We start from the raw sequence: 26,778 nt of genomic DNA, 5'->3' as shown, positions 1-26,778 counted from the left end.
GCTGGGCACGCTGCAGAAGAAAGCATTGGTCTGCATCTGCCTATTATATTCATTTACTAAGAATGTCTGTTAGCTCCATCGTGTAGCCCAGAGGCATTCATGGGAAATGAAGGTGGCAGCAGCTAGAGGCCCTCACTTCACTTAGAATTTATTTATTTATTTATTTATTGCATTTCTATACCGCTCAATAGCTGGGCAGTTTACAAAATAGTTGCCAGTAAGAAAAGACGTTATTTTTTAAAAAATGCAAGTGGCCACCAAGAAAGGTACCCAGGTTGCATTTAGAGTATACAAATTTAGAGTTTACAAATTATTTAGAGTATACAAATGACATGTGTCTCACTCCAGCTGTGAAAATTATCAAGTAGAAGCAGTTTTCCTTTTGTGGATTCTCTCACTGGCACATCTGGAGATGAATCCTCCAACAAAGTCTGATGCAGCTAGGGGAGTCCCAAGGATTTTAAAAGAATCGCTTTATTGGAATTGTGAGAGAAGGCTATTTAAGAATTTCTAACCCATCTCCCTCAAAAGAATATAAGATGTCTTTTTATGAAATGCCAAGAGATAAGCAACTGAAAACACTTAATGATAAATAATAATTTGGTACTTTAGATTAAAGCTCTCTTTTTAGACTTATTTGGACTTGGAAGTCTTTGATAACAAAACATGTTTTGGAAATATTATTTCCTGTTAAAATATTAATATCTAAGAATATTTAGGGCAGAAGACAGGAAAAAGTCCTACACGTCCCACCATTCCTCAGCCAACCATGCAAGCTGGAGAATGCTGGAAACAAAAAATCAAACCTCAACTGAAAACAATTTTTGGTGTACAGTTTGTTTGAAGTGCATAAATTAGCTATAGGTAGTTAATTGGTAGCCAAAGGCTTCCTAAATACTGGAACCATAGACTGAAAACACTCCACAAAGCTGCAGGTTTATAACAAATGTACATCCCCAGCAGGTGCCTTGGGCCATGTGTTCTGTCCAATTCACCATGGATTGGCTCTTTAATATTTTTGCTTCCCCAGAAGGTATTTTTTAAGCCTTTAAAACAGGTGGGCAATTTGTGGCCCTCCAGATGTATTGGCCTACAATTCTAGTTATTTATTTATTATTAAAACATTTATACCTGCCCTATATCACAAGGATGTGATATATCAGGGTGGTGTACAGATAAAATCATACATATAAAATAGAACAATAAATATACAATTATAAAACAAACCATTAATATGTTAGAACCAATATGATTTTTTTAAAACAGTGAAATCAAGTTAAAACAAGACAGTGTGCAGGCTGATGGATTTAGCCATCAAAGGCTTTTTTAAAAAGCCACCTGGAGCTGAAATGAAACCAGTACCGGCACCAGTCGGGCCTCCATGGGAAGGGCATTTCACAGCCGGGGTGCCACAACAGAGAAAGCCCTCTCACATGTCCCACCATAGCATATATCTCACATTGGTGGGGCATGGAGAAGGGCTCCTCTGGCAGATCTCAGGTCTCACTTGACTGTGCTGGCCAGGGCTGATGGGAGTTGTAAACCAAAACATCTGGAGGACCTAATGATGCCCACCCCTGCTTTAAAAAGTCAAGATTGCTTGCTTTGTTGTAGTTCATCATGTTGCATTGATAGATTCAGAAGTGGCTGGGAGCTGTGAGATTTTTTCCCCTTTACATTTTTGAAATATTCAGGCATAAAATAAGTGTAGTGCTTTTTAAGAAAAAAACCTCTTAGCTACAAATAATAAAAATATTCCTACTATTATGTAGGGCATATAAATGGCTTAAAGCCAGTTAAAACCAATTTGAAAACATCAATAGATAAACACTTTGAACTGGTGGAAAGTACTTTGTCAGTAATTTAACAGGTATCTATAGGCATCATTGTTGTCACTAAGTGGCTTAATGGGCAATTATTAAGGATTTAATTGAGTGCCATACTGGGCTTTAGACATCAAAGAAAAGATCTGCCAGAAATGCTTTTGATAGCATACAAAGGGAGGAGATTATCAATTGTGGTTTATAATTTTTTTAAAATTATATTTCTAACAGCTTAGGCAAACCATGGTCAAATTCTGTCAGGAGCACTTGGCTCCAAAGGCCCAAGAAATTGATCAGCAGAATGAATTCAAAGACATGAAGGTAAGTGCTTTCAATATCATGCATCTTGGCTTGGCTGTATAGGTAGTATTTTTTCCATAGTCTTTGCCATTTCTTCGGGAGGTGAATAGACATAATTTAAAGATGCAAGTAATAGAGGATTTGAGAGAGTTATAAAATGCCTATCTGTTACAACAAACCTAACTAAATGCAGAACTGCTTTCTAATCAGAACCTCAGCATTATAAATCATTAGTATTTCTGTGTCATTGAGAAATTTCAAAAAAATTCTGTTCCTGTCACATGTGGGGCTTCTTTTTAGCTAATAAATGTTTTCTTGGAACATTCTGCTGGTTGTGAAGAGTTTGCTGTTAATGATGTTGTGTTTCTAGAATGTGGAATTTAATAGATTCTATCTAACGGGCCTGTATATCTGATGAGCAAGAGGTATTTTTATGAGACATACAGCTTTTCGGTGTTGCCTTTTATAAGCGTTGGAGTACTTGGAAAGCTCATATCTACTAGAACTTTGTGCACCTACTGTATTTCACAGAGAATTGCTTTAAAATATTTGTGATGGCCTTTTATGAAACCCATTTTTGTCGATGTAGAATTATACAATTGAATTACACAGTATTATTCATCAGGGAATCTTGGAATGGTAACCGATTATCAACTCTACAGAAAATAACATTGGTTACTAATACAGATAATTGTATTCATTTCATGGAGGTGCATTTGTATCATTTCCAGAAGCTCAAGCACACACAATAAATTTCTTAGTAAGGCAGCCTTGTAAATCAGCCCACAAAAGTTACTAGCCTACACAGTTTTTTTACTGCCCTGTTGAGGACTGGAGATTTCTGTCCCTCGTGCACCAGCCTACTGCATTTGTACCCTAGATGTGGAATGGGAGCCCACTTGATCTGTCTTTTGGGTGCAAAGGAGGGGGACAGAGTGCTCCATCCTTCTTCCAGCCCACTCACTTGCCTGTATGCAATTCTACATCCTCACTTGCAAGCAGTTCTTCATCACTTATGGCTGCCAGGGGAGTCTGGCAAAAGCCATGATCTCTTCTTCTGAAACCATAGGCAGGTGAAGATGTGATAATATATTCAAGCTACTACACATTATAGTTCATTCTTTTGCACTTGATTAAAACTTTGCGTATGAATGGTACCTTGTGGTAATGGAGTATGTGCGTAGTCACTAGGCATAGTGCTTTGCAGGATCAGACCTAAAGAACTAAAACACATGGGAATAAATAGCTGTCTATAGTAGGAATGGACAAAACCTTACACTATACTAGTATGATTCTTGGAAACGGAGAATCTCACTATACTTCAGTACTGGGAAACCTGTGGCCCTCCAAATGTAGTTGGGCTACAACTCCCATCATCCAAAGGTCAGCCCTTCCCCCTCCCCCAATCAGAACCATGCATCTTGTTCAGCAAGCAGAAAGCAGCAATAAGGGCCTTTCCCAGGAAACTGTTTGAGGAGACTAATTCAACGAGCCATATTGCAAGGGGATGCTAAATCTCCCCTGTCCCTAATTTAGACCCAAGCAAAATCCATCCAACAGGCCCTTCCGAGGGGCGAGACAAGTGCTCAGTGGTACAGCACATGTTTTCCTTACAGAAGGTCTGGGGCTGAATCCCTGGTGCTTCCATCTAAAGAGTGGCTTGGTAAAAACTTTGCCTGAGACCTTGGAGACCCACTGTCTGAGCAGACATTTCTGGGCTGGGTGGACCAATGCCACCTTCATATTTTCCAGTGAAATTCAATTCCCCCAGAACACCAGACATTCTATACTTTGTTGAATCCATTCCTTCTGTCTTGACAGAAGTACAGAACAGTGTGAAATGTGTGGGAAGAAGATACCGTTGCAGGCCCAGTAGACTGCAGCTGGTGTGACACAGGAGCGTCAAAGATTGAGAAACCAGAAGCTTTATTTAAAGTCAAGTGTCTTGATTTCTGATCTTATCTCTGGATTAAAAGAGTCCAGTTCCTAATTTAGAATAGTTGGGGATAACCATACTATGGTTGTCATCTTGCCAATACGAAGAATTTTACTAGTGAGTGGAAATCTGTCAATTACACACACACACACACACACACACACACACACACTGTGTTTCAGGAATGTCTTGGGAAGATGAAGCATCATTGAGATGGAGGTGGGAGATCGGTGGACAAGCTGTCAGTTCTGGGAGGCAGGGAACCCCACTATTTGTTTTTCCCATGTCAGAATGATGACTCAGGTAGAGCTTGAGCTAAACAACGTTGTGCTAAGATGACTAGGAGACCATCCTACACTAAGTGAAGGTAGCTGTTCTGTGAGGGGTGTTTTACTGGACGCTGGGCATCTCACACCTTGGAGCAAGAGGTGCTTAAAGCATGAATGGGCAACTTCGGGGGGATTCCTCACCCCTGGAACCCACTGTGGGGTGCAGACACCTGCTGCCACCACTGCACTGTCAGCAAAAAAAATATGGCACTGCCACTGAATTTCAGCAGTTGTCAAAAAGGGCCAATTTAGCTTTAAAGGCTAAACTGGCCCCTTTCAGCTGTACGGCCACCAAAATCCATTGCCAGGCCACCAGTTATTTTGACACACTCATATAAAAGGCCATAGGGGTGGAGGCGCATGTAGATCGGGGCTAGGTGTAACCCACCCTTGGCTTAGGGCAAGACAGTGTTTCCCAAACATTTCTCCGGACCCTTTGTAAACTTACTCTACCTCCCAAGCCCCCTGAAGACACTTCTTCAGCAGAGAATGCATAGAATCCGTGCCCATAGCCACATGCCTGCAGACCACTGCTGTATGTCATGCCCCTGCTGGAGGAATCCTGCTCAGAGGAGAAGCTAGAGATCCCAGAGATGAAGAACTCTGCAGGATAGCCCATGCCAGAAGACCAGAGGCACCTGGTCTCTTGGGGAGATGGCTTCAGGTCCATCCCCACAAGAAGTGAGGAACTCCCCCTCTGAGGTAGAGGCTGAGCGACTGCCAAGCCCCTGAGAGCGGAGGTGTCTTAAGAGGTAGGCAGAGCAATTCCTGTAAGGAGTGGCTCTTGCAAAGGGAGGCTCCTCATGAATAAAGGACTTTTTTTTGTGTAGGGCCCTCCTTGTGAGTAGGACTTCTTACAGAAGCCTCTGATGTGATGCAGCTGAGTCCTGGTTTTAGATTTGCACCAGAAGTTCTGTCAGATGGAACTACAGAAGAGCCACATGGCTAGTAATGCAAGTGAGGCCGTCCGTGTGTTAATTTCTTACAGCTTATACTGTGCATGATCTTGACAGCTCCAGCTGGGTGGCAGCAAGTGGGTGGAGAGGGGGGAGTCTAACACAAGTTGTTGTATTTCATTGAAACAGAAATGTCATGGATATGAAGCTGACTGTAGCCTTTTGGTTCACAGTATATTCCAAAGCAATGGATAGATATTTTGCCTGGCCCTTTACTTCCATGCCGATACGAAACTGATATGCTCAGGGAAATAGTAAAAACTGTTTGCCTGGCCTCCTCATAGGCCAAGACCTTTCTAATAGCTTTGCGCTGCTCTTTGTAGGAGTTCTGGAAGAGGCTGGGGAAGCTAGGCGTCCTGGGAATAACTGCTCCAGGTAAGTAAGCATCCACCCTATCCGGAAATTAAAATTTCTCTGCTCTTGACTACATGCCCAATTGGTGCTTTTAGCAAGATGGAAATAGCTGTTATGACTTCTTGCAAATATATACCTGCAACGAAACAGCCAGAATGAAACAGGACAAGTGTGTAACAGTTCTACAGTAGTTACTCATGTTTAGTTAGTCTGGGCCAGGGGTGCAAAACCTTTTCCGGCTTAAGGGCCAAATTCCATTTCAGAGAAGCTCTCGGGGGCTGACTTCTGGTGGTGGGCGGGGCCAAAGGCAAAAGGGGTGGGGCCAAAAGCACCAGCACATTTTACCTTAAAACTCTTACATGCAGAAGCTAAGCCTAAGAAAAGGCATTTCAACCTTTTAGAACGGGGTGGGTGGGGGGAGAGGAACAACACAAAAGCTGGGAATCCAGCAAAGTAACTGCATTTGAGAGAAAGAGGGAGCATGGCCTTCTGGGGACCCCGGAGAGCCAGATTTAAGTACTTAAGAAGAGTCATGCTGGATCAGACCAAAGGCCCAACTAATCCAGTATTCTACTCACACAGCGGCCAACCAGCTGTTGATCAGGAACCCAGAAGCAGGACACGAGTGCAACAGCACCCTCCCACTCATGTTCCCCAGAAATTGGTTTACAGCTTCTGTTACTGGAGGTAGCACATAGCCATCAGGACTAGTAGCCATTGATAGCCTTCTCCAGGAATTTATCCAACCCCCTTTTAAAGCCAACCAAATTGGTTGCCATCACGGTATCTTGTGGCAGTGAATTCCATAGTTTAACTATGAGCTGTGTGAAGAAGTACTTCCTTTTATCTGTCCTGAATCTCCCACCAGTCAGCTTCATGGGATGACCCCAGGTTCTAATATTTTGAGAGAGGGAGAAAAATGGCTCCCTATCCACATTCTCCACACCATGCACAATTTTGTACAGCTCTGCCATGTCTCCCCTTCACCTCTTTTCCCCCCAAGCTAAACAGTCCCAACTGTTGTAACCTTCCCTCATAGGGGAGATGCTTCAGCCCCTTGATCATTTTAATTGGACCCCTGGCAGGCCTGAGGTTCTGCACTTTTGATCTAAGCTGTTCTCTCACAGTTTAAGGTCCTGTAAATCTTTTTCTGTACCCATGCACTGTCTTGCCATATCCTTGACTGAAATCTTCATGCATTTTTTTATCCTTTAATTCAGCTTCCTACTCTTAGGCTTCTTAACTGTCCCTCCACAGATTTCAACATATTCACAAGTGGTCATCCTCCTCCTTGACATTACTACCTTGTATCCAAATCTTTGGACTGGAACAGGCAGGAGCAATAGGGTAGGCAGGTGCAAAAGAAGATGGGGCTTCTGCAGTTTTAATAGTTGCGTAGAAGAGGGAATTTCAACTGGTATGGCTGTTGAAATTACTTATGGTTTAACTATGCACTATGGTTTAACTATGGGTTATTATGTGCAAAGCTGTGACTATGGGTTAACCATGGTTGTTTACCACGAACAACCCATGAAGAGAAGCCATGGTTTGTTGTTGGACTGTAAACTCTGGATTGTTCATGGTTGACAACCCATTGTTAAATCATAGTGCAGGGTTCGCACGTAACGACAACCCATACTCAACCTGTACTCTGTATTGTTGTTATATGTAACATTTGTAAACCGCCCGGAGAGCTTCAGCTATGGGGCGGTATATAAATGCAATAAATAAATAAAATAAAATAAAATAAATATGGAAACCAGGTCACTGAAATCAATGGGAACTTAGTAATTCTTGAAGTCAAGCCACTGAAATCAATGGGCTTGCTTTAAGTATGACAAAGTTTGTATCCAACTCATTGTCTATATGGATATTTCTGCTGTATAGGAAATAGTTCATACTCTTGTTACACAGTGGATTACTCTGGGGTGTTCCCTTATGTGTGTACATAAGAAAAGATATGCTCTTAAGGGTGTAGTAACTGTAATTCATTAATGTCTAAACCTAGTTTAGTTATACGTTTTATAATCTCTTCCCCCCACCCTTTACCAGTTGAATATGGTGGATCCGCAATGGGATATCTGGACCACGTAGTGGTGATGGAAGAAATTTCTCGAGTTTCAGCAGCTGTTGGACTAAGCTATGGTGCCCACTCTAATCTTTGTATTAATCAGTTAGTAAGGAACGGCAATGAAGCACAGAAAGATAAATATCTGCCCAAGGTATGTAAAAGTATGGATAACTTTTAATTAAGTTATTAATTAAATTAATTTTAATTTTAATTAAAATATACTTTTTTAAAGATCAGTGAAAATAAAATAAAATTGGATACTTTCCCTCAGTCATTCTATTTAAACTTTCAGAAATAGATTATTTTATTTGTACATATGAAAAATCCAGTGGTGTTTTTTTAAAAATTCTGAATTGAAGGTCTTGTAAAATGTTCTTGTTTGATTTGTTTCTACAAAAATATGGCCGCAGCTCCTTTGGAGAACAGCCAGCAATTGGTCTTACATGTGCAGTGCAATCCTAAACATGTCTACTCAGAAATCCTTTATAAGTGTGCTTAGGATTGCAACCTTAAGCACTGATTCTGTACCCACATACCTGGAAGTAAGCCACAATGAACGTCTTTGGGCTTAGCTCTGAGGAGAGTTGTACAGGATTGCACTGTTGCTGAACTAAACTGTAGCATCTCCCTTCCATCTTACTCCTGGAAGGTGCAAGCTGGAAAGTTCTGAGTTCCTTGTGTTAGTATTTCTGCCTTTTAAAGAAGTCTGTTCAGTATGATTTCCCCGTATTCAGTATCGGCAGAGGTGGCATCTGGCTTTATCACTCAAGGCATGCATGTTGATCCTTTGGTGAATGACCCATCACAGAGCAAACGCCAGGGGTGTTCCATATTGTCGGTCATCACCTCAAACACAGTGCTTTTCGATGGAGTCAGCAAGGAATCATCAAGTGGTGTACGTGCATGTGTGAGACTATTTTGTATGTTTCACGAGGAACGGAAGCTGATATTATAGCTATCCTAAAGTACCAGGTGCACTTCAATCCCCTGTAGTGGGTCCTAATTTGCTTTATTGCAAATTAAACACTCCACCGTTTTCTGAAGTACACTCCACACAAGGGTATATGCCAGCTTGCCTTGCTGTTCATTGGCTTCTGTGGATAGCTTGTGGCAGCCTTCCCCAACTCAGTGGCCCCCAGATGTGTTTGATTACAATTCCCATCATCCCCAGCCAGCATGGGGTTGGGGGTGTTGGAAGTTGTAGTCTGACACATCTGTTGTAGTCTGACACAGTTGTAGTCTGACACAGGTTAGGGAAGACCAGCCTGTGGCATGTCTAGGGAAGAAGCGGAAGCACTTGCTAACCACGGGATGCTTCCATAGGCTGAAAGCAGGCCCTGAAAGGCTCTGGCTCCATACTCTGCTGTGCTAGTCCTTTCAACGACAAAACATTAAACAATGCAGTGCAACCTCCCTAACGCTGAGAGTGAGAAGAAGGAGTATAGTCCTGGAGTAAAGATGCTTTGGAGGTGATTGGCTGCACTTTGTCGACCCTCTCTGCAGGTTCAATAGCCTATTAGAATAGGATGTCCTGAATGATAGTCTCTTATGCTTACGGATCAGCCCCATCTCTGCACACCGCTGTGAAGGAAAAAAGGGAGATATAAATGTAAACTATATAAGGATATGGTAGTGTAAGGCTCTGTTTCTCCTTGTTGTCGGAATCAGCTGGGGCAGTGAAGGTGCTGGACCAGCGCCTGGAGGCTGTAATGGGCTGGATGAGAGCTAATGAACTGAAGCTGAATCCTGATAAGACAGGAACTCTGTGGATTGGTGGTTCCCGTGTCCTGGAATTGGGTAATTGACCTGTTCTGGATGGGGTTGCACTCCTTCTGAAGGAGTAGGTGCACAGCTTGGGAATACTCCTAGATCCATCCTAGTCCCTGGAGGCCCAGGTGGACTCTGTGGCCCGGAGTAGTTGGAGTCAGCTTCGGCTGATCCGCCAGCTACAGCCCTTCCTGGACAAGGACAACCTAGCCACAGTAGTCCACGTGCTGGTAACTTTCCGATTAGACTACTGCAATGCACTCTATGTGGGGCTGCCCTTGAAGACGACTCAGAAGTTGCAGCTGGTGCAAAATACAGCAGCTAGATTGCTCACCGGAACATTCTATAAAGACCATATAACACCGGTCTTAAAAGAATTGCATTGGCTGCCTATAAGCTGCTCAGAATTCAAGGTGTTGGCAATGACATTTAAAGCCCTATACAGCTTGGGTCCTCGGTACTTGAGGGAGCGCCTCTCCCTAGATATGCCTGACTGAGATTTGAGATCTGTTGGAGGAGCCCTCCTCTACGTCCCACCAGTGCGAGACATATGCTATGGTGGGACATGGGAGAGGATTTTCTCTGTCGTGGCACCCCTCCTGTGGAATACCCTCCCCCTGGAGGCCTGACTGGCACCAACACTGGCTTCGTTTTGGCACCAAGATAAAACATGACTTTTTATCGAAGCCTTCAAGGGCTAAATTCTTCATGGTTACACATAGTTTTAACTGTTTTATTGCTTTTAATTTTTTTCTGGTTTTAATTTGTTAATGATGTAATACATTTTAGTTGTGTAAATTATTTATGTTTATATTGTTCTGATTTCATCTGTATGCCGCCCTGAGATCCCAGTGATAATAGGGCGGGATACAAATGTTTTAATAATAATAAATTAATAATAAATATTATTCTACCAGGCCAATTTTGTTCATTTTTTGTTTTAAACTGAAGCTTGAGCAGTGTAGACATACAGAAAATTTTGAAAGTTTGAAGAAGCTCAAAGCTTGAGCTCTAATAGCAGTTTCCTCTATTTCAAACAGCCGGGGCAGCCCCTCCTCCAGCAGGATGACGGGCAGCCAATCAGTGTGGTGTGAAAATGGGCCCCGGGCACAGCTGCGCAGTTAGGCTGTTGCTGCCAACAGGGACGGGGAATGGGACGGAGGTGGCAAATCGGGGCTTATGACAAAGAGGCCTGGAGTGCACCGCATGTGGAGAAGGGACTGAGGAGCAGAAAAGCAGAAAAGGAGTGGAACTACTAGCGCCCATGGCGACATGGGCTTTACTCTAGTAATAAATAACAAAATAAGAGACAAAGGCCATAGCTTGATGTGGCAAAATCCCGGGGCGATCCCTGGGATCGTCCCTGTGCGTTCACATGATGCACAGGGGATCCCGGGATCAGGGAGGGATGATCCCTCCCTTGCCCCGGGATCTCGCCCTCCGCTTTAGGCCCGGTTTTTCCACAGTCTTGGGCTGAGCTCGAGACTGCGGAACTTTCCTCGCACGGGGCTCAGAGCTCCTCAGGAGCACTGCGCTCATCGGTGGTGGGGTCGGGGAGCGGGGAAAGTAATTATGTTTAAAAAACAACTACCTTTTGCTCACGAGCGTCTGTGCGCTGCTGTCCCTTTAAAAATTAAAAAATGGCCTCTGAAGTCGTCACGCGCCGCGTGTAAACAAAGGGGGGATCTCGTGCGAGATCTTCACCCCTCCATCGCGCACTAACAGGTACGTCACGCTAAGGCCAAAGTCTGGTTTCTGCCTTTTGGTTTTATGAAGCAGATCTTTGTTATAATCTACTCCTATCGCTCAAATGAACAGAAGACCTAATGTTGCCACTCCTAATGTTATGAAACAGATTTGGGTGGACCTGGTGGGGACAGGGAGGAGAAGAGACATAGAAAAAAGGACAGGAGGAAATGGACTGGGGGTGGGGGGAGGGAAGGCTGCTATGCCAGAGAGTGGCATAAGGGAGCACAGAGGGAAGGTGGCCATCTGCTATTCCATTACAAGGGTCAATGGCTATTGCAGCTTTAGTTTATTGCCTAATACTTTGGCATCTTCTTCCATCCCCCTGATTCATTCCATGCTCTGCAGGTTCCTTTTTTGTTCTTTTTCCCCAGTGAGCTGGCCTTTTCCCAAGCATGGCTGAACTGTCTGCCCCTTCCGGTCATCTGTTTTGAAAGGGCAGGACAGCACAGGGAGTTAGAGGGGTGTCCATGGCTGCTAGCTTGGTTCTCTTGGCACTGTCTCCTCGCTGACAAATCCAAGCAAAGCATCAGCTGTATTGCTCATTTCCCACTTCCTCATAGAGCTGCAATGACTTGATTTTGTGCCATGTTTTTTAAATAGCGGCACCAGTAAATCTGTTAGGAGCATTCTGCCAAAGGTAACATCTGCACTTGCAGCTCCTCCATAGCATGAAAGACTTTCAGGTTTATTGTGATGTTTTTTTGTAAAGGCAGGAGAGGGAACGATTGCAAACTGCCCAGAGAGCTCTGGCTATTGGGCGGTATAGAACTGCAATAAATAAATAAATTGCAGCAACATATATTTCTTTTGCATCTCTCCCATCACTTCTTGTCCTCCCAGCTGATCAGCGGAGAACATATTGGAGCACTAGCAATGAGTGAAGCCAATGCAGGTTCAGATGTTGTCTCCATGAAGCTGAGGGCAGAGAGAAAAGGTAAACATGGTTCTGTGCGTGGTGGAGAAACTGCTTATAAAGACCCACGGCAGCCTTTGGACGTTGCCTTTTAAAATGCTGCGCTTTATACATTGGTTTGCTTCCAGGCAATACCAATACAAGTACTGAAGTGTCTCTATGCATCATTATTTATTTATTTATTTACTTATTTATTTATATACCACTATCAATGTACATCTTACAATCAAGACAGCAAGAAATTGAAAGGGATAATCTAGGTGCAACGAGAGCCAGGGTGGCGTAGTGGCTAAGGTGTTGGACTGGGAGTTGGGAGATCCGGGTTCTAGTCCCCACTCAGCCATGGAAATCCACTGGGTGACTTTGGGCCAGTCACAGACTCTCAGCCCAGCCTACCTCACAGGGTTATTGTTGTGAGGATAACATGGGGATGAGGAGGATTATATATGCCGCCTTGGGTTCCTTGGAGAAAAGAAGGTGGTATATAAATGCAATAAATAAAGGTGTACGTCAGCAGAAGAGGCTGGCAGTTTTCCAGGGGAAAAGGAATTCATCATCACACTCTGCAGCTCCCTGTGCCACTGCTCTCCAACCGGGATCGCTTCTGGAGCCCTGCTTTCTTTTCTATATTTTCACTACCCATCACACTCTCAACCGGTCCAACACATGTGAAGGGCACCAGATTGGTGAAGGATGATCTGGAGTGTCTGGCACCAGCAGAACAGCCCTTCTGCATGTGCAAAGCAGCCCCACTGAATTCCCCTGACTTCCCTGTCCTGCTGAGGCCTCTGTCCCAGGCCTACTCTCATGCTGTTCCAGAGGATTGGTTGACCCTTAAATGTAGCTTGGGACAGCAGCATAGGAGTCTGTAGTGGCAGGAGCCAGGAAAGCTCCATTGCATGGGCAAAATTCAGCATGATTTTCTCTGGCTGCAACCCACAGAGTTTTCACCCAGGCTTGCAACACCATAGGAAGGCCATAGACCTGGAATTCTCAGACCTCCATTTGTCTCCACTCCTTTTCCTCAGAGTTCATGTGGCTTCCCAGAATAGTTTTATCAAGCTATATGATAACTCATCCCTGGCTGGAGGATATAGGACCAGGTGGGCCGGTTTGTACGATCAAACAGCCTACTGTAACATATTTAAGCCACAGTGGTCTGCAATGCATGCTGGTGTGTGCAGACAGCCATTTTGAATATTCAGGTCACAGCTATGGTTTGTCGTGTCATCTGAACTTGGGCGGGGGGGGGGGTTGTACGAGGGTTAGAAACCCTTGCATAACCCATGGCCTGTTCCAGGGTTAAACGCAATGGTCGGCAGCAGAGATTGGGTGAACCGGGTCGGAGGATGCAGCAGGGGGAGGGGGTTTGTAAGTTTTCCATGACTTTTTGGTAACCCACACTTGTATTATTGGCCTATTATCTCAAACTATAGGTTGAAGTGCCACTGCTGAAAGGCAGGAGTGGAGATCACAGGTTTCTGACTGTGTCAGGGTCAGTTACTGTAGGGAAAAATTGTGTTTAGGAGCCGAGTTGAGAAACAAAGAAATGCCACAATTTCATACTATTTGAGAAACACTGACCTGCGGATTTAAATGTAAATTTCATACTATTTGACAAACATTGACGAAGTAATCATTTCATGAATTCTTTTAAGAATAATCTATATGTCAGGGATGGGGGCAACATCCGTACGCACGCCTAACCTGGCCCCATGGAGTTTCCCCATCTGACCCACAGAGCCTCCTTGGATTCTTCCAGGGGGCAGGACTTTGCCGCCATACATTAACATGTGTGGGGCAATTTTACTCCTTTGTTTAAGGACAATTGATCAGTTGTAGAAAGAGGCAGCTACAGAGCTGGGCTGTGTAGCGCCTGCATTTTTAATTTTAGTAATGGAAGAAATCAAGTATCCAGAATTTTTAGAAGAATTATTTGTAGAAATCTCAATTACCTTAGGGAGTCTAACAGGTTTTGTTCCTGGTTGTTTCTATCTGTCTGAGAACTAACCAATCCCATCTTTTCTTTCTAGGGGATTATTTTGTTTTGAATGGGAGCAAATTTTGGATTACTAACGGGCCAGATGCTGACGTTCTAATTGTTTATGCTAAAACAGATCCAAGTGTTGTTCCAGCTTCTCAGGGTATAACAGCGTTCATTGTGGAGAAGGTAGGTTTATGGGGTAGTGATGCACCCTGTCTTTGTCCCTGCTTGATAAAGATATTTTCCAGATGGTATTTTGTCACTTGGGTGCGAGAGAGCTTGTTCCTGCTGTCCTTCCTACCCCTTCACCTGTTCCTGAAGCATGCATTCAGGCTTCTGCATAGGTTAGTGAAGTTGGGATTGTTGCCAAAATAAAGGTTAGACACCAGAGATGAGGCTTGATATGTCAGAAGCTTGTCATGCTGTTCTATGGCCTGTCTTGCACAAGGCGCTGAAAAAAGCCAGGGACCCTGCTGGCCTTCCCTGAGAGCTCAGGTCAAGGGCTTTGACTTTGATAAGGCCAAGTTTAGGTGGGACCTTGTTGAGGAGAGGATTCTCCAGGGCCAGGTGATGATGATGATGATTATACTGCCCCATAGCTGAAGCTCTCTGGGCGATTTACAAAGATTAAAACACTGAACATTAAAAACCGATATACAAAGTTTAAAACCATAAAAAGCAAAAAAACAGATTAGTCAATATCCATTTAAAATAATACTCTGGGCCAGTTAAAACTCAACATATGCTTGGGAGAAGAGAAAAATCTTGACCTGACACCAAAAAGATAACAATGTTGGTGCCAGGTAGGCCTCGTAGGGGAGATCGTTCCATAATTGGGGGGCCACCACTCTCCCTTGTTGCCATCCTCCAAGCCTCCATCTGAGTAGGCATCCGGAGGAAGGCCTTGGACGTTGAAGGCAAGGTTGGCTATTTGTCAGGACCCCCAAACTAGCAAAGAGGTGGTTTAATTTCTAGAAGAAGAAAAAAGACACTGGGGCTCAAGTCTGTTTGGAAACGACCGAGCTTCACTATGATCCTAAAGTTCTTTCCCAAATCTTGTAAGTCTGGGGACTTATTCTACTTAATGGTGAGGGACATGCACTTGAACCAATTTTGGGGCACTTTCATGCATTTCTATTTCAAATGAATGGTTTCATCCTCTGCTGCTCATCCTCTAAATTGTCATGTGATGCCCTTGCTAAGAGAGACATTGCTAGATCAGGCCAGGTCCATGGGAACCAATGTTCTCTTTCCCACAGTGGCCAGTGAGGTGCCTCTGAGCATCCTCAAACAAGACAATCCCCCTGTTTGGCCCCTGCATCTGGTACTCAGAGCATAGCTGCCTCTGGACCCAAAGTGGGCAGTGTGTGTGTGGGGGGGGGGGAACCCAACTTGTGGCTTTGCAGATGTTCTTGTCTACAACTCCCATCAGCCCTAGCCATCATAGTCAGTGGTGAGGGATGATGGGAGTTGTAGGCCAAAATGTCTAGAGGCCTACAAGTTGCTCACCCCTGACCTAGAGGCTCCATTTACCTATCCCAGCTATTGATAGAGCTATTATCCACGATGATTTTAGACACCTAACAAGAATAAACGTTAATTTTTTTAAAAAAAAATCCATTTCCTTTGTTATCCTCATAATTATTACCATTGTCAAATGATAATTGTCAGAATTTGTTTTCACACATAACTTATTTTGATAGCAGTTTAATGCCCAGTGAAAAATTATTAAAACCAGCGTTCATCCCTGTTTAAACTTAATTTTGTTAAATTTATTGAGAAAGATTGTGGCAAAAAAGGCAGGGGAGGGGTTTAAGGGCAGCAGTTTACATACAAGAAGTGGGATTTAAAAGCCCACAAAAGCAGTGGAGACCAGATTTGCAGCATGCATTTTGGCTGTGAGTTATCCATACAATTGTACGTTTGTACTGCACCTGCTAAGTCTGTTGCTTTCCTTTTATTGAATGTGTTTGTTAGTTTTTTAGAGTCCTAGTACTTGACTGTATATGTTTGATTTTAATTCTTGCAAGTCACCTTGAGTGCCTCACATGGCTAAATGGCATGGTAGAAGTTGTTGTTTTTATAATTCTGTGGCCCACTTCTTAACACTGCATAAAATCCATTGTTGTGTGAGTGGAGGGCAAGCTTGCACAATGCATCTTCCTCTCCCCCCCCCCCTAGTCCAGGCCCCTGCACCCTACCAAACTTGCTGCTAGAGGATCAGGGTGAGACCTACTGAGCATTGTGGGGTCTGTTTTATGGAGCTGCGGTGGGATGGGAGCACTGGCCAAAATTGGGAACCATTCACAAGCATTGAAAGATTCCTCCACCTGATTTCAGGCAGTCTCCCCACCCCCCACCCCCCAGCCGCCCAACACACAGTCTAATAAGACACTGGCCACAATTTTCAGTAGATCCCTTCGATCCTCTGTGAAGGTGTTTGGTGCGGGGTAACGGGGCTGCAGTGGAGAGGATTTCACCCACTGGGAATCAAACTGCCCCTAACACCTCCTGAAAATGTGAAAGATTAACTCCTTGCCAAATAGTGGCACAATTAATGCCTTTCACTCAAATTATTTTGCGCATTAGAATGTGGATTGCACTCTCCTTGTTACACACGTTTGCTTCCTTGGCATTCTTGCTCGCATTGTGTTAAATCCAATGTCGTGCTAGTGGACGTCTGCTTAACACGATGGGACTGTCTCTTTCTGCTCCCCACTGCAGCCTTCCTTGCCACCCGAAAATCTAGCTTCGGAGGGTTTCCCAGCCTTCAGGAGTAGATTTTGAAGACATGCAGGACACTGCGGAGGGGAGGGGAAATAATTCTACAGTTGGAGATACTTCTGTCAATGGAACGACACCATTGGATTCAACTCATTGATACACCTGTTCACTCACACACAAGTCATTCCTATGTGATTAGCTGCTGACCCTGCTGAGGTCAGAATTACTAAGGGGAGGCTTTAAGTATTGTGGTCTGTTCTGGCTTTGAAGGAAACAGGATTTTCACGTGTGTCCTTTGCTTCAGGGTATGCCTGGTTTCAGCACTGCACAAAAGCTTGATAAACTTGGAATGAGAGGGTCAAATACCTGTGAATTAATCTTTGAGGACTGCAAGATTCCTGGTGAGTGATTCTGATGCCATGCTACTTCATCCAATAAATGGCAACTCTTTCTCTTTATTTTATAAAACCAACGTGGAAAAACATCCCTTCTAAAAGAAATCAACATAACAACACCAGCAGATTTGAGCAGCTCTTCACTAATATCAAACAATAACACAGAGCTAATGATAAAACACCTGTTCAAAAAGAAAGATCTTGGCTGCCTGCTTAAAAGGGGCAAGCTCCTGGAGCTGATGGAGAGTCCTGGAAAGCTCCTGGAGCTGATGGAGAGTCCTGGAAAGCTCCTGGAGCTGATGGAGAGTCCTGGAAAGCTGGATCAAAGGCTGGGTCATCATGGAGGTTGAAGATGCTCTTCTAGGATCAGGCATTAAAAGGCTTTGGCCATTAGCTAAGACATGGTATCCGATTTTCACGCTCTGTAGTGATTTCTGTGGTAAGAAATTAATATCAAAGATCTGTTGCTTGTTTTTTCCCCCCTGTGGAATGAAATTTCCCCATTTGCTGATGTTGCACTGTTCTTGGTGACGAGCCTTAGGACTCATGATTTTCACACCCTTTCCCCAAAGCTTCTCATTGTGCAGATTGGCAGTTTCACCAGAAATTCCAGTGAAATGAATGGCAGGGCCCTGTTTTTCCTAGATTGCATTTTGATCTTGATATAGCCTGCTGCAGGAACAGACTTCCAGCCTTCAGCTCAGTAGAAAACAGCAGCAGCAGCAGCAGGACCAAATACCCTTGTTCTTGTTGAACTGCCCCTGCTCTCCCAGGGCCACTTCAGTAGTTGCTCAATATTGAGCTGCTTCAGTAGTTCCCTGCGTCTTTAGAAGTCTTTCACTTAGATCAAAGTGCACTTTAGTGTTACAATCTTCTCAGCTATATTAGCATGTGGCTTTGTGTCACTTGCGCTCCACTGAGTGTAGCACAAGCTCCTTTGATAGCAAACGCTACTGATGGAGTCACACTCTTAGGTCATGTTCCAGCGGCCAGGAGTGGATTCGGAAAGCTCATCTTGTATTTTGCCTGAGGCGTAATTGTTCAAGGTTGCTCTCTGGGAATTCAGATATAGCGCTCCTCGTGCATTTCACAAGGTATTGCTTCATGCCATCTCTCCATTTAACTGCATAACCCACACGATTTGCCAACTTGGTTTTACATAGGCTTTTGTTTTTTTGGGTGAGTCTCCTATTCCCTTCTTCAGTTCCTGGGAAAGGTAGGCGAGGGAGATCTCATGCTTCCATATTCAACAAACAAAGCAAATGCATAGCACAGAATAACACTCCCTGGTCCAAGCTTGAGTTGTGTTCTGTGGTACCTCCATGGCAGTGCATGAAGAGATACTGGGTACAGAACTCAGCCTCCTTGACTATCTCTGCTTTCTTTGGTGGGCTTTTTAAAAGTGAAGTTGCCAGTAGTCTTCTAGATGAAAATGAGTGGCCAGAGGTTGCGGCTGAACAGGATTTTCACTTGTCAAATGAAAAGGCTTCAGTTCCCTGATCAGTTGTCAGCAAAAGTAGGATAACTTTTGCAGAAGAAGCAAGCATAGTCCGATGTCCCTAATGTTCATAGCTTGTACAGAGCATAACATTTCTGTAAATTTCAGTCAATTGAATAAATACATACATTTGCCATGTTTGTTCAATACACATATTTCAGAATTCCAGATCTCTTTCCAGTATCAAGCCACACTGGATGGCTTTTAATCACTAATATATTATAAAAGTTTCCATTGCAGCTAATGGAGTCCTAATTTGTTTTTGCCCCTGGGCTGTAAACATGCTTTATTTTGAGCAAGGTGCACAAGCAATTGGGACCACACTGCTTTTTTCTCCTTTGTGTTGCTTTGAAAATAAAGAGATGCAAAGCATAACTGTGTGTATGTATCTATATATTATATACTCATGTGCACTGATGCATGTAGATGATACATATGGGATGCATCTCTCATCTAGGACAATTGTGTGGGTATGCTAGTAACCAACTTTCATTTGTTTTTTCACAGCTGAGAACATTTTGGGACAATTAAGTAAAGGAGTCTATGTGTTGATGAGTGGCTTGGATCTGGAGCGACTCATATTGTCTGGTGGGCCCCTGGGGTAAATCCATATTCATTTATTACTCTAGTGACATATCTTGCTGTGTTTCATCAGTTCTATTTCATCAATTTATGGTGGTAATGTTTTATAATATGCCTGTGTTCATCACAAGGGGAAATTATTTTGACTGGGGTGAGAGATTAGCTCACCATTTCAGTAGGTCTTTTTTACTTCCCTTATTCTCATTTCATAGTTCCTTTGAACTGAAAATGGTTTACGAGAGGTCTACAAAAAGGTCCTGTTCATACAACCAGCAGTCCCCAGCTAATAATCTCCAGGAGCACACGGAGCTTCCGTTGCCACCATTTTTATGGCTGGGGAGTGGTCATCATTGAATGAACCAGTAACTCTGTGTGGCTGTTATACTCTGCAATCAGTGGATGCAGAGGTTGTGTGGATCCTAGCATGGACAAGCCCCACATGAGCAGAGCAATTCATGCAAATAGAACCTCTGTTCAGGTGTCTCTTGGTTCCTCCATGCTCATGAAGGAAATAGCCTGGAGACAACTGAGTGTATGAATTATCCCTAAGTGTAGAGATAATGGATTTCAGTGTAATTATTAGGAGAGGTTTTCTGACTTGAAGAGAACATCAGCAGAACGCATTACAAAGGCCATTTTGTCTTGCGTGCTAACTAGAAGACAGCCTCTCTGCTCCTCAGATCAGTGGTCACTTGTCAACTTCCAGTACTTTAGGCAATGTGTATTTACATCTCTACACTAGCATCCCCAACCTGGACAACTCTTGTCAAGCCCTTCCGACAAATGAAAATCCTGTTCCCTGTTGCAGGAATCCGCCGTAGAATGACAACTAGTTGGTAGCAGGAGAGTCCATCTAATGGTGGTGTGTTGAAACTCTTTCTTTCCAAGGATTGAATTCCATTTGGGAGAAGGTGGGGGTGTATTTCAGTGATGGGCGGAGCCAAAGGCAGGGCCAAAATTCCAAACTACTAGCACATTTTAACTTAAAGCTCACTGCCGGTAGCTAATCCTTGAGAGAGGCATTTCAATGTTTTAGAATGGAGAAAAACTGCACAATAGTTAGGACACTACCAGACAGTTGTAGAAAAGGGGGTGTGGTGGATTGGGATCCAGGGAGGGCCGGATCTGACCCCTGAGTCTGAGATTCTACGCCTTGGTCTAATTATTCTGGCCAGTCCTACAACATTTGAGGGTAATGTGATCTAGAAAGTTGCATGTTTTTTTCCATGAGAAGGAGCTCCCCACTCCCAGCTAGAGTGGCACATTCTCACAGCACTCCAGAAACATGCCAGGGGAATCCACTCTGAAGATAATTGTCTCCCCTACTATCAGCCAGCCAAATGAGGAGAAAGGGCTGTTCTTATCCTACAATACTCAAAGGAAATGTGCTGTATGAAGGAAGTGTATAGTCTTCCCATTCGTGGAGACTCTCTCTTTATTTACATGCACTGAAATACTCTAGGTATACATGTTTGTCACAGTCTTCATGTCAGGAAAATGTGGCGTTGAAATATAGAATCTTGTGTATCAGCCATGTGATCTTGGAAGGGTTATCAGCTCATGCCATTTAGATGATTAATTATATAATTCATGAGGCACCCATGTGTTCTGATTAGTGTTAGAGACAGAACCAATTACCGAAGGCATTTATATTTTCGAAGGGAGAGCAACCATGCTCCTCCATGTAGCATTGGGTGTCTCCTGAGATATTTCATACCAAGTGTAGCCTACCCTCCACAACTCTTTCCCCCATTCTGTGGGTGCTCCCAGACAAAGTTTTCATTATGCCATCACTTTTCATTATGCCTCGTTCAGAGATGTTTACGGGGGGGTCCAGATGATGTCATTTTCTACTCATAACTCCTCCTGTGTTTTCTTCCTGTCTTTTTCCTTAATGCAGGAAATTTGTTAAGGGAAGAAAGGTCAAACAAGTCCACAGTGTGTTCTGGTTGCTTGCGCTGGGATCCCTCCCACCTGGAAGCACCCCGGCACATCACTAAGTATCCACAAATACACATGTCAGCTTGACACTGGAGAGTGCCTATTTTGCTGTAATGTGAGTGCAGCGTCAGGTGGAGCCCTCCAGCTTTCTCTTGAGTTTAGTGATGCCTCTTGGAAAGCAGAGGGACCTTGACTGGCTACCAAGGCCAGCCAATATTTGTGGAACCCCTTTTGAAACAATTGCAGACTAGTGGAGTTTTGCCATGGCTTGAGACATGTTCTCTCCACCTTGCCCCCGCCCCACCCCATTTTTATTTTCTTAATATCCAGCCTGTTGAAGAGTTTTGACGAAATGGAAAGCTTGCTCACTTCTTTGTAACTTGGCAATTACTCCTAATAAAGGTGGGAACATAAGGACCTGCGTAATACTGGGACAGACTACTTGTCCATCTAGCCCTGTTTTGTCTGTTCTGACTGGCAGTGGCTCTCCAGGGTCTTGGGCAGAGAGAGGTCTTTTCCATCAGCTCCTATTGGGGTTGCCGGGGATTGATCCTGGGGCCTTCTCTGTGTTAAGTTCTGCCACTGAGCTGTGGCCTCTCCCTTGCTATGACTTCCGGACCAATATAGCGATGTGCAATGTTTGTAATGTACAAGTTCCCGCGTGCCAGGAGATGTTACCATATTTATACACTTGAATACCCCAAGGTGGGCATTACAGCACCTTGGCACTTCTTAAATCAGCAGGTGGTCAGTGTCCTGCTTTTACCTACCTTGCAACATCTCCTTTTTATGGTTTTTACTGCTCTTTTAGTTTTCTAGTTTTATTGATTGCTTTTTAAAATGTTGGTTATTTTATTTTATTGTTTCTATAGAGTCTTTGAAAGCCACCTTTTCAAAGGTAGGATACAGATCCATAAAATAAATATCAGTGTGTCCCTTTCCCTTGCAGGATCATGCAAGCTGTCCTAGACCATGCTTTACCATATTTACACGTGAGAGAAGCTTTTGGGCAGAAAATTGGCCATTTCCAGGTAAGAGTAATTAAAGGGGTTGCCAATGAACTTACAAAGCATGTTCTGTTATTTTGGCTACTGCCCGTATCCTTTGTATTTGTCATACTTATTTAAAGGGGGTTGGATTAATCTGTCTTCACTGGATAAATGTTTCCACCAAAGCTGTGATGTTGCTTTGTTTCCTAAAATGCAAACCTAAAGCTATTTCACCTGAGTTATCTAAATTGCTGGCTGATTTTAGAGTAACGTTAAACGTTATCATATTGCTAGAACCTCAAGATACTTATCATTCAGGATTTTAGTACTGGGGGAAATCCAGGGTTGAATTTTCTTATTATGACTCCTGAGATCTTGAAGCAACTGATCAGACAACTATTTTAGCCTAAGGCTCATATTTGGCCAAAAGGGGTCGGGTTTGGAATCTCAAAGTGCTTCTGCACCACAGGTTTACTGTTCTAAAAGTGGTGCTGGAATCTTTCCTACCACTGTAGCATCCCTTTCTCCCTGATAACATTTGCTCTCTGATGACATTTAGGTAATATTGACTCACCCGACACCAGTTACACTTGCCTCTATTTTCCTTGGTTTTGTGGACAGCAGGAAGATTACTCTGTCTTCCTTAAGCAGATTATGGGAGGGTATCTTTCCCCCTTCTAGGGTATCTTTCCCTCTTCCTTTCTTTACTGTTGGTATAAGCCAAAGATGTACCCACTTTTGGGGGTGGGGGCAAATGTGGATACTCCTAAATTGGTGTCCCAGGAGTTGTCGTAGCTTCAGGGTTGACCTGTACATTTGGAAAGTCAGTGTCCACATAGTGTTCCCCGCAACAGATACAGAGGTAATTTCATATGAAATGGTTGATAACCCCATCTGGTGAGGGACCAGACTTAGGTGTAATTTTCATACATGCAAAGCAACCATTTGTCTCCTTTCTGGATCTAGCCCTTATTCCGTTCATCTTGACTAAATGAAATGAAAAGTCTAGCAGCTGCAAACCTTCCACTTCTCATTTTTTGTATTCTTTAGTGTTGCCTGCCCTCCCCCCCCAAAAAAAAATCACTGATAAGTATTAGTTTACATTCTTTTTTTTTTCCTCGAGAAAACGGAATTTTGCTTTGGTCATTTATGCCCTATTGCCCTAGTTAGTTCCCAGTTAGATTACCACAATGCACTCTTACGTGTTGCTGCCTTTTGAAGATGGTTTGGAAACTCCAGTTAGTCCAGAATGTGGCTGCCAGAATGTTAACTTGAGCAAGCTTGAACGCATCATGCTGAAACTTGTATCAACTACATTGGAAACCAGTCTGTAGCTGGGCTCAATTCCAAGTACTGGTTTTGAATGGTCTTGCGGATTTCTTAAGAATCACGTTCGCCTAGGTCAGCCTTCCTCAACCTGGGGCGTTCCAGATGTGTTGGACTACAACTCCCAGAATGCCCCAGCCAGCTGGCTGGGGCATTCTGGGAGATGCAGTCCAACACATCTGGAGTGCCCCAGGTTGAGGAAGGCTGGCCTAGGTGAATCTGCCCATCCCTTGAGATCTTCCTCCGGGTCAGTGAGCAAAAAGGATGTGGCTTTTTCTATGGTGGGCACATAATTGCTGAAGCAAAGGAAGTATGCCTGGCCCCATTGGTGTTCGTCAGCCAAACCCTGTATTTTTCAGCAGGTGTTTCAGGTATATATTTTCATAATGGATTCTGGATTGCTGCTGACTGAATTTTAAATTTAATCTTTGGTTCCTGCGCTGCATTAGTGTAACGCCAACTTAATAAGTTTAGCTTACTGTTTTCAATGTGTGTGTAGAACATTTCTATGAAATGATTAAATGCTGAAAATGAATAAATTCAAACGCTTTCCATTTTCCTCCCTCCATATGTTTAGCTCATGCAAGGTAAAATGGCTGACATGTACACACGGCTCATGGCATGTCGGCAGTATGTGTACAATGTGGCAAAGGCTTGCGATCAAGGACACTTCAATGCAAAGGTGAGCTCATGGCTGGTTGCTTGTGGCAATGAGGGTTCCCTTTGTCACCCCCTTCTGTATTTTGTTTAAGTGGGAGGGGGTGAAGGATCAGTAGTGTATGAGACTTGTCAGGGGCAGAAAAGATACATGTTTTGAATATTCTGTTTTTCCTCTTAAGGAGAATACGTCTTCGCCCATATGGCAGTGGGTTTGCTTTTACTTACAGATGTAGCACCATGATGCTGGGAATAGTTGTAATTCTCACATCCAATATATACCCCATAATTTCATATGCTTTAAAGACTGCAACCAAAGAAGACAACTGGTTAGAGTACTTTTTTTTCTTAAATTCGGTGTACCTAACCTGTACATAATATGAAGCCACAAAAGTTGTAGTTTCCGTTGTTGTTGCAGGTGAACGAGGGGGAATTGCAGAGCTTGGAGAAGCCAGAGAGCTTTGGCTATTGGGTGGTACAAAATACAATAAATAAATTCCTCCTTGTCTCACAAGAAAAGTGTTGTGTTGCTCTTGTCTGTGATCATAATATGAGTTTGAAATATGGTGTAGTTCAGCAGGAGAGGATAGTTCATTCTTCCAGTTATTTTTGAGGCTAGAGGAGCTGTGCATCTTACCTTGAAATTCTTGTTCAGTGCAAATGATCTTATCTCCTCCATCAGGACTGTGCAGGAGTGATTCTCTACTCTGCAGAATGTGCTACTCAAGTCGCTTTGGATGGAATCCAATGTCTGGGTAAGATCATAGATGTGGATGATTGTCCCACTGAGAAACAAGCAGACTTGGAGGTGATTGCATAATGGCATACAATCTCCCCCTTATCCTGAGGATAAGTTGCCAATTTGCAAGTTATCGGTGATCTTTGTTCCAACTAAATTAAACATTTATCATTCACATGCATGCACATGCGATCAGTCTACATCCAGGATCTCAATCTCTTACGTTGCAGGTGGAAATGGCTACATCAATGACTACCCCATGGGTCGCTTTCTGCGTGATGCCAAACTGTATGAAATAGGGGCAGGAACCAGTGAGGTGCGGAGAATCATCATTGGGCGGTCATTTAATGCTGCCTTTAAGTAACGCTGATGTTGAAGAAGAATCACACTTCAACCCAAGAGGCCTTTTATATTCCCAAGACTGTAACGTGCACAAGTATTTTTCCTGTACTTGATAATCAGGATGACCATCACCCTTTGGCTCCTGACCTTTTTTCACAAACACTGCTTGATTTATCTACGAACATGTGATTGTGTTATAATTACAGTGGAACAGAAATAGGCAGTTCAAGTGGAATTTGTGAATATCTGCCATCATGTCTCATTGTAGAGAGATGAAATTCTGATCACTTTAAAAGATTATCTGTTTTGAGAATCACTGAAGTAGTTTTTTCTCCTTAACACGTTGCTGCTTGTGGATGGAATTGGCAGCTTGGTGTTGCATTGCATCACTCCTTCCGAATACAAGCTGACTTTATAGGGCTTTTTCTTTGGTATTGGACCTCCTGGGATCTTAGCTACACAAGCAACATTAAAGCTGCTGTTGCTCAAACATTGTTAAAATGTGAGGCATGTATTTGTGCGTCCCTGTTCTCTCTTGCTGCTTACTGAGGTATATTAGTACCACGGGAAGCCTCCATTCATTTGATGGACTGCCACCTCGTGCTTGATTCATGTAATGATGTCACCATCTATCATTCTGGAAGCAGTTAAAATGTCAAAACACTGCAGTGTGCCAGCCACGAGTGAATCGAGGAGGAGGAGGAGGAGGAGGAGGAGGAGGAGGCAACTTGACTGGGAGAATGTTAGATCTTTTTGTAAAGCTTCCCATTAGTGAACACAGTGGCATATACACTTTACTGTCCCTGGCTAGAAGAAAAAGGAGTGCAGCAGATGATGAGGAGTGACAGACCTAACAGCAGAAGATTGAAGATAGGGTTTGTGTGTGGTAAACAGCATGACACAGTTTCCAAAGACCTAAAGCCCAGGCAAAAATGGAAGTTCATTAGGATCTCAAACAGTTGTTAGTGGCTTGATCATTAGTCTTAATGTCTTGTACCAGAGAGAGAAATTCACAGAAGTTAACTTGAAAATCTAGGCTGATCCCCCTACTGTCCATATAAAGGTTGGGAAGAGAGAGAATAGATTAAAAACCAACAAATTGCAGCACGGGGGCTTTATTGATTAAGGCCAATTTATGAATTATCCCTAAAGGGTTTAGCATAGACTGGAATGTAAGGGAGAAGCCATATGTTATATTAAGTATGGATTTCTGTATTTGTGTGTGTAAATTGCTTCAGGACTGCTTTTTGTGATAGGAAGCAATGCATAAATTTAATAATAATAACAATGATGATGATAGAACACATGGGTTTTGTAAATATATATTATGATGAGCTTACTATGACCTAGTCTTTCTCACAGAACGTATTAAAATATCCAAATGGAAGGGACCCTTTTATGGA

The 26,778-nt window shown here is 43.4% G+C and overlaps 1 protein-coding gene across 1 annotated transcript in view; it reads left to right on the top strand.

Annotated features, from left to right (window-relative positions):
* IVD (isovaleryl-CoA dehydrogenase) overlaps window positions 1-25,688 on the top strand; it is a 28,190-nt gene extending 2,502 nt beyond the window's left edge. Inside the window, exons 2-12 of the mRNA XM_063117733.1 lie at window positions 2,055-2,144; window positions 5,668-5,719; window positions 7,751-7,920; window positions 12,126-12,219; window positions 14,232-14,368; window positions 17,211-17,307; window positions 19,307-19,400; window positions 22,272-22,353; window positions 24,215-24,319; window positions 24,977-25,049; window positions 25,264-25,688. Of these exons, the coding sequence (XP_062973803.1) occupies window positions 2,055-2,144; window positions 5,668-5,719; window positions 7,751-7,920; window positions 12,126-12,219; window positions 14,232-14,368; window positions 17,211-17,307; window positions 19,307-19,400; window positions 22,272-22,353; window positions 24,215-24,319; window positions 24,977-25,049; window positions 25,264-25,397 (1,128 nt within the window). The 3' untranslated portion in view covers window positions 25,398-25,688. The remainder of the gene's footprint in view (window positions 1-2,054; window positions 2,145-5,667; window positions 5,720-7,750; window positions 7,921-12,125; window positions 12,220-14,231; window positions 14,369-17,210; window positions 17,308-19,306; window positions 19,401-22,271; window positions 22,354-24,214; window positions 24,320-24,976; window positions 25,050-25,263) is intronic.
* The last annotated feature ends 1,090 nt before the right edge of the window (window positions 25,689-26,778 follow it).

Source organism: Elgaria multicarinata, chromosome 2 (assembly GCF_023053635.1).
Source record: "Elgaria multicarinata webbii isolate HBS135686 ecotype San Diego chromosome 2, rElgMul1.1.pri, whole genome shotgun sequence".
NCBI lineage: Eukaryota > Metazoa > Chordata > Lepidosauria > Squamata > Anguidae > Elgaria > Elgaria multicarinata.
The sequence above is the reverse complement of the archived record's forward strand: the minus strand, read 5'-3'. Positions and strand labels throughout refer to the sequence as shown.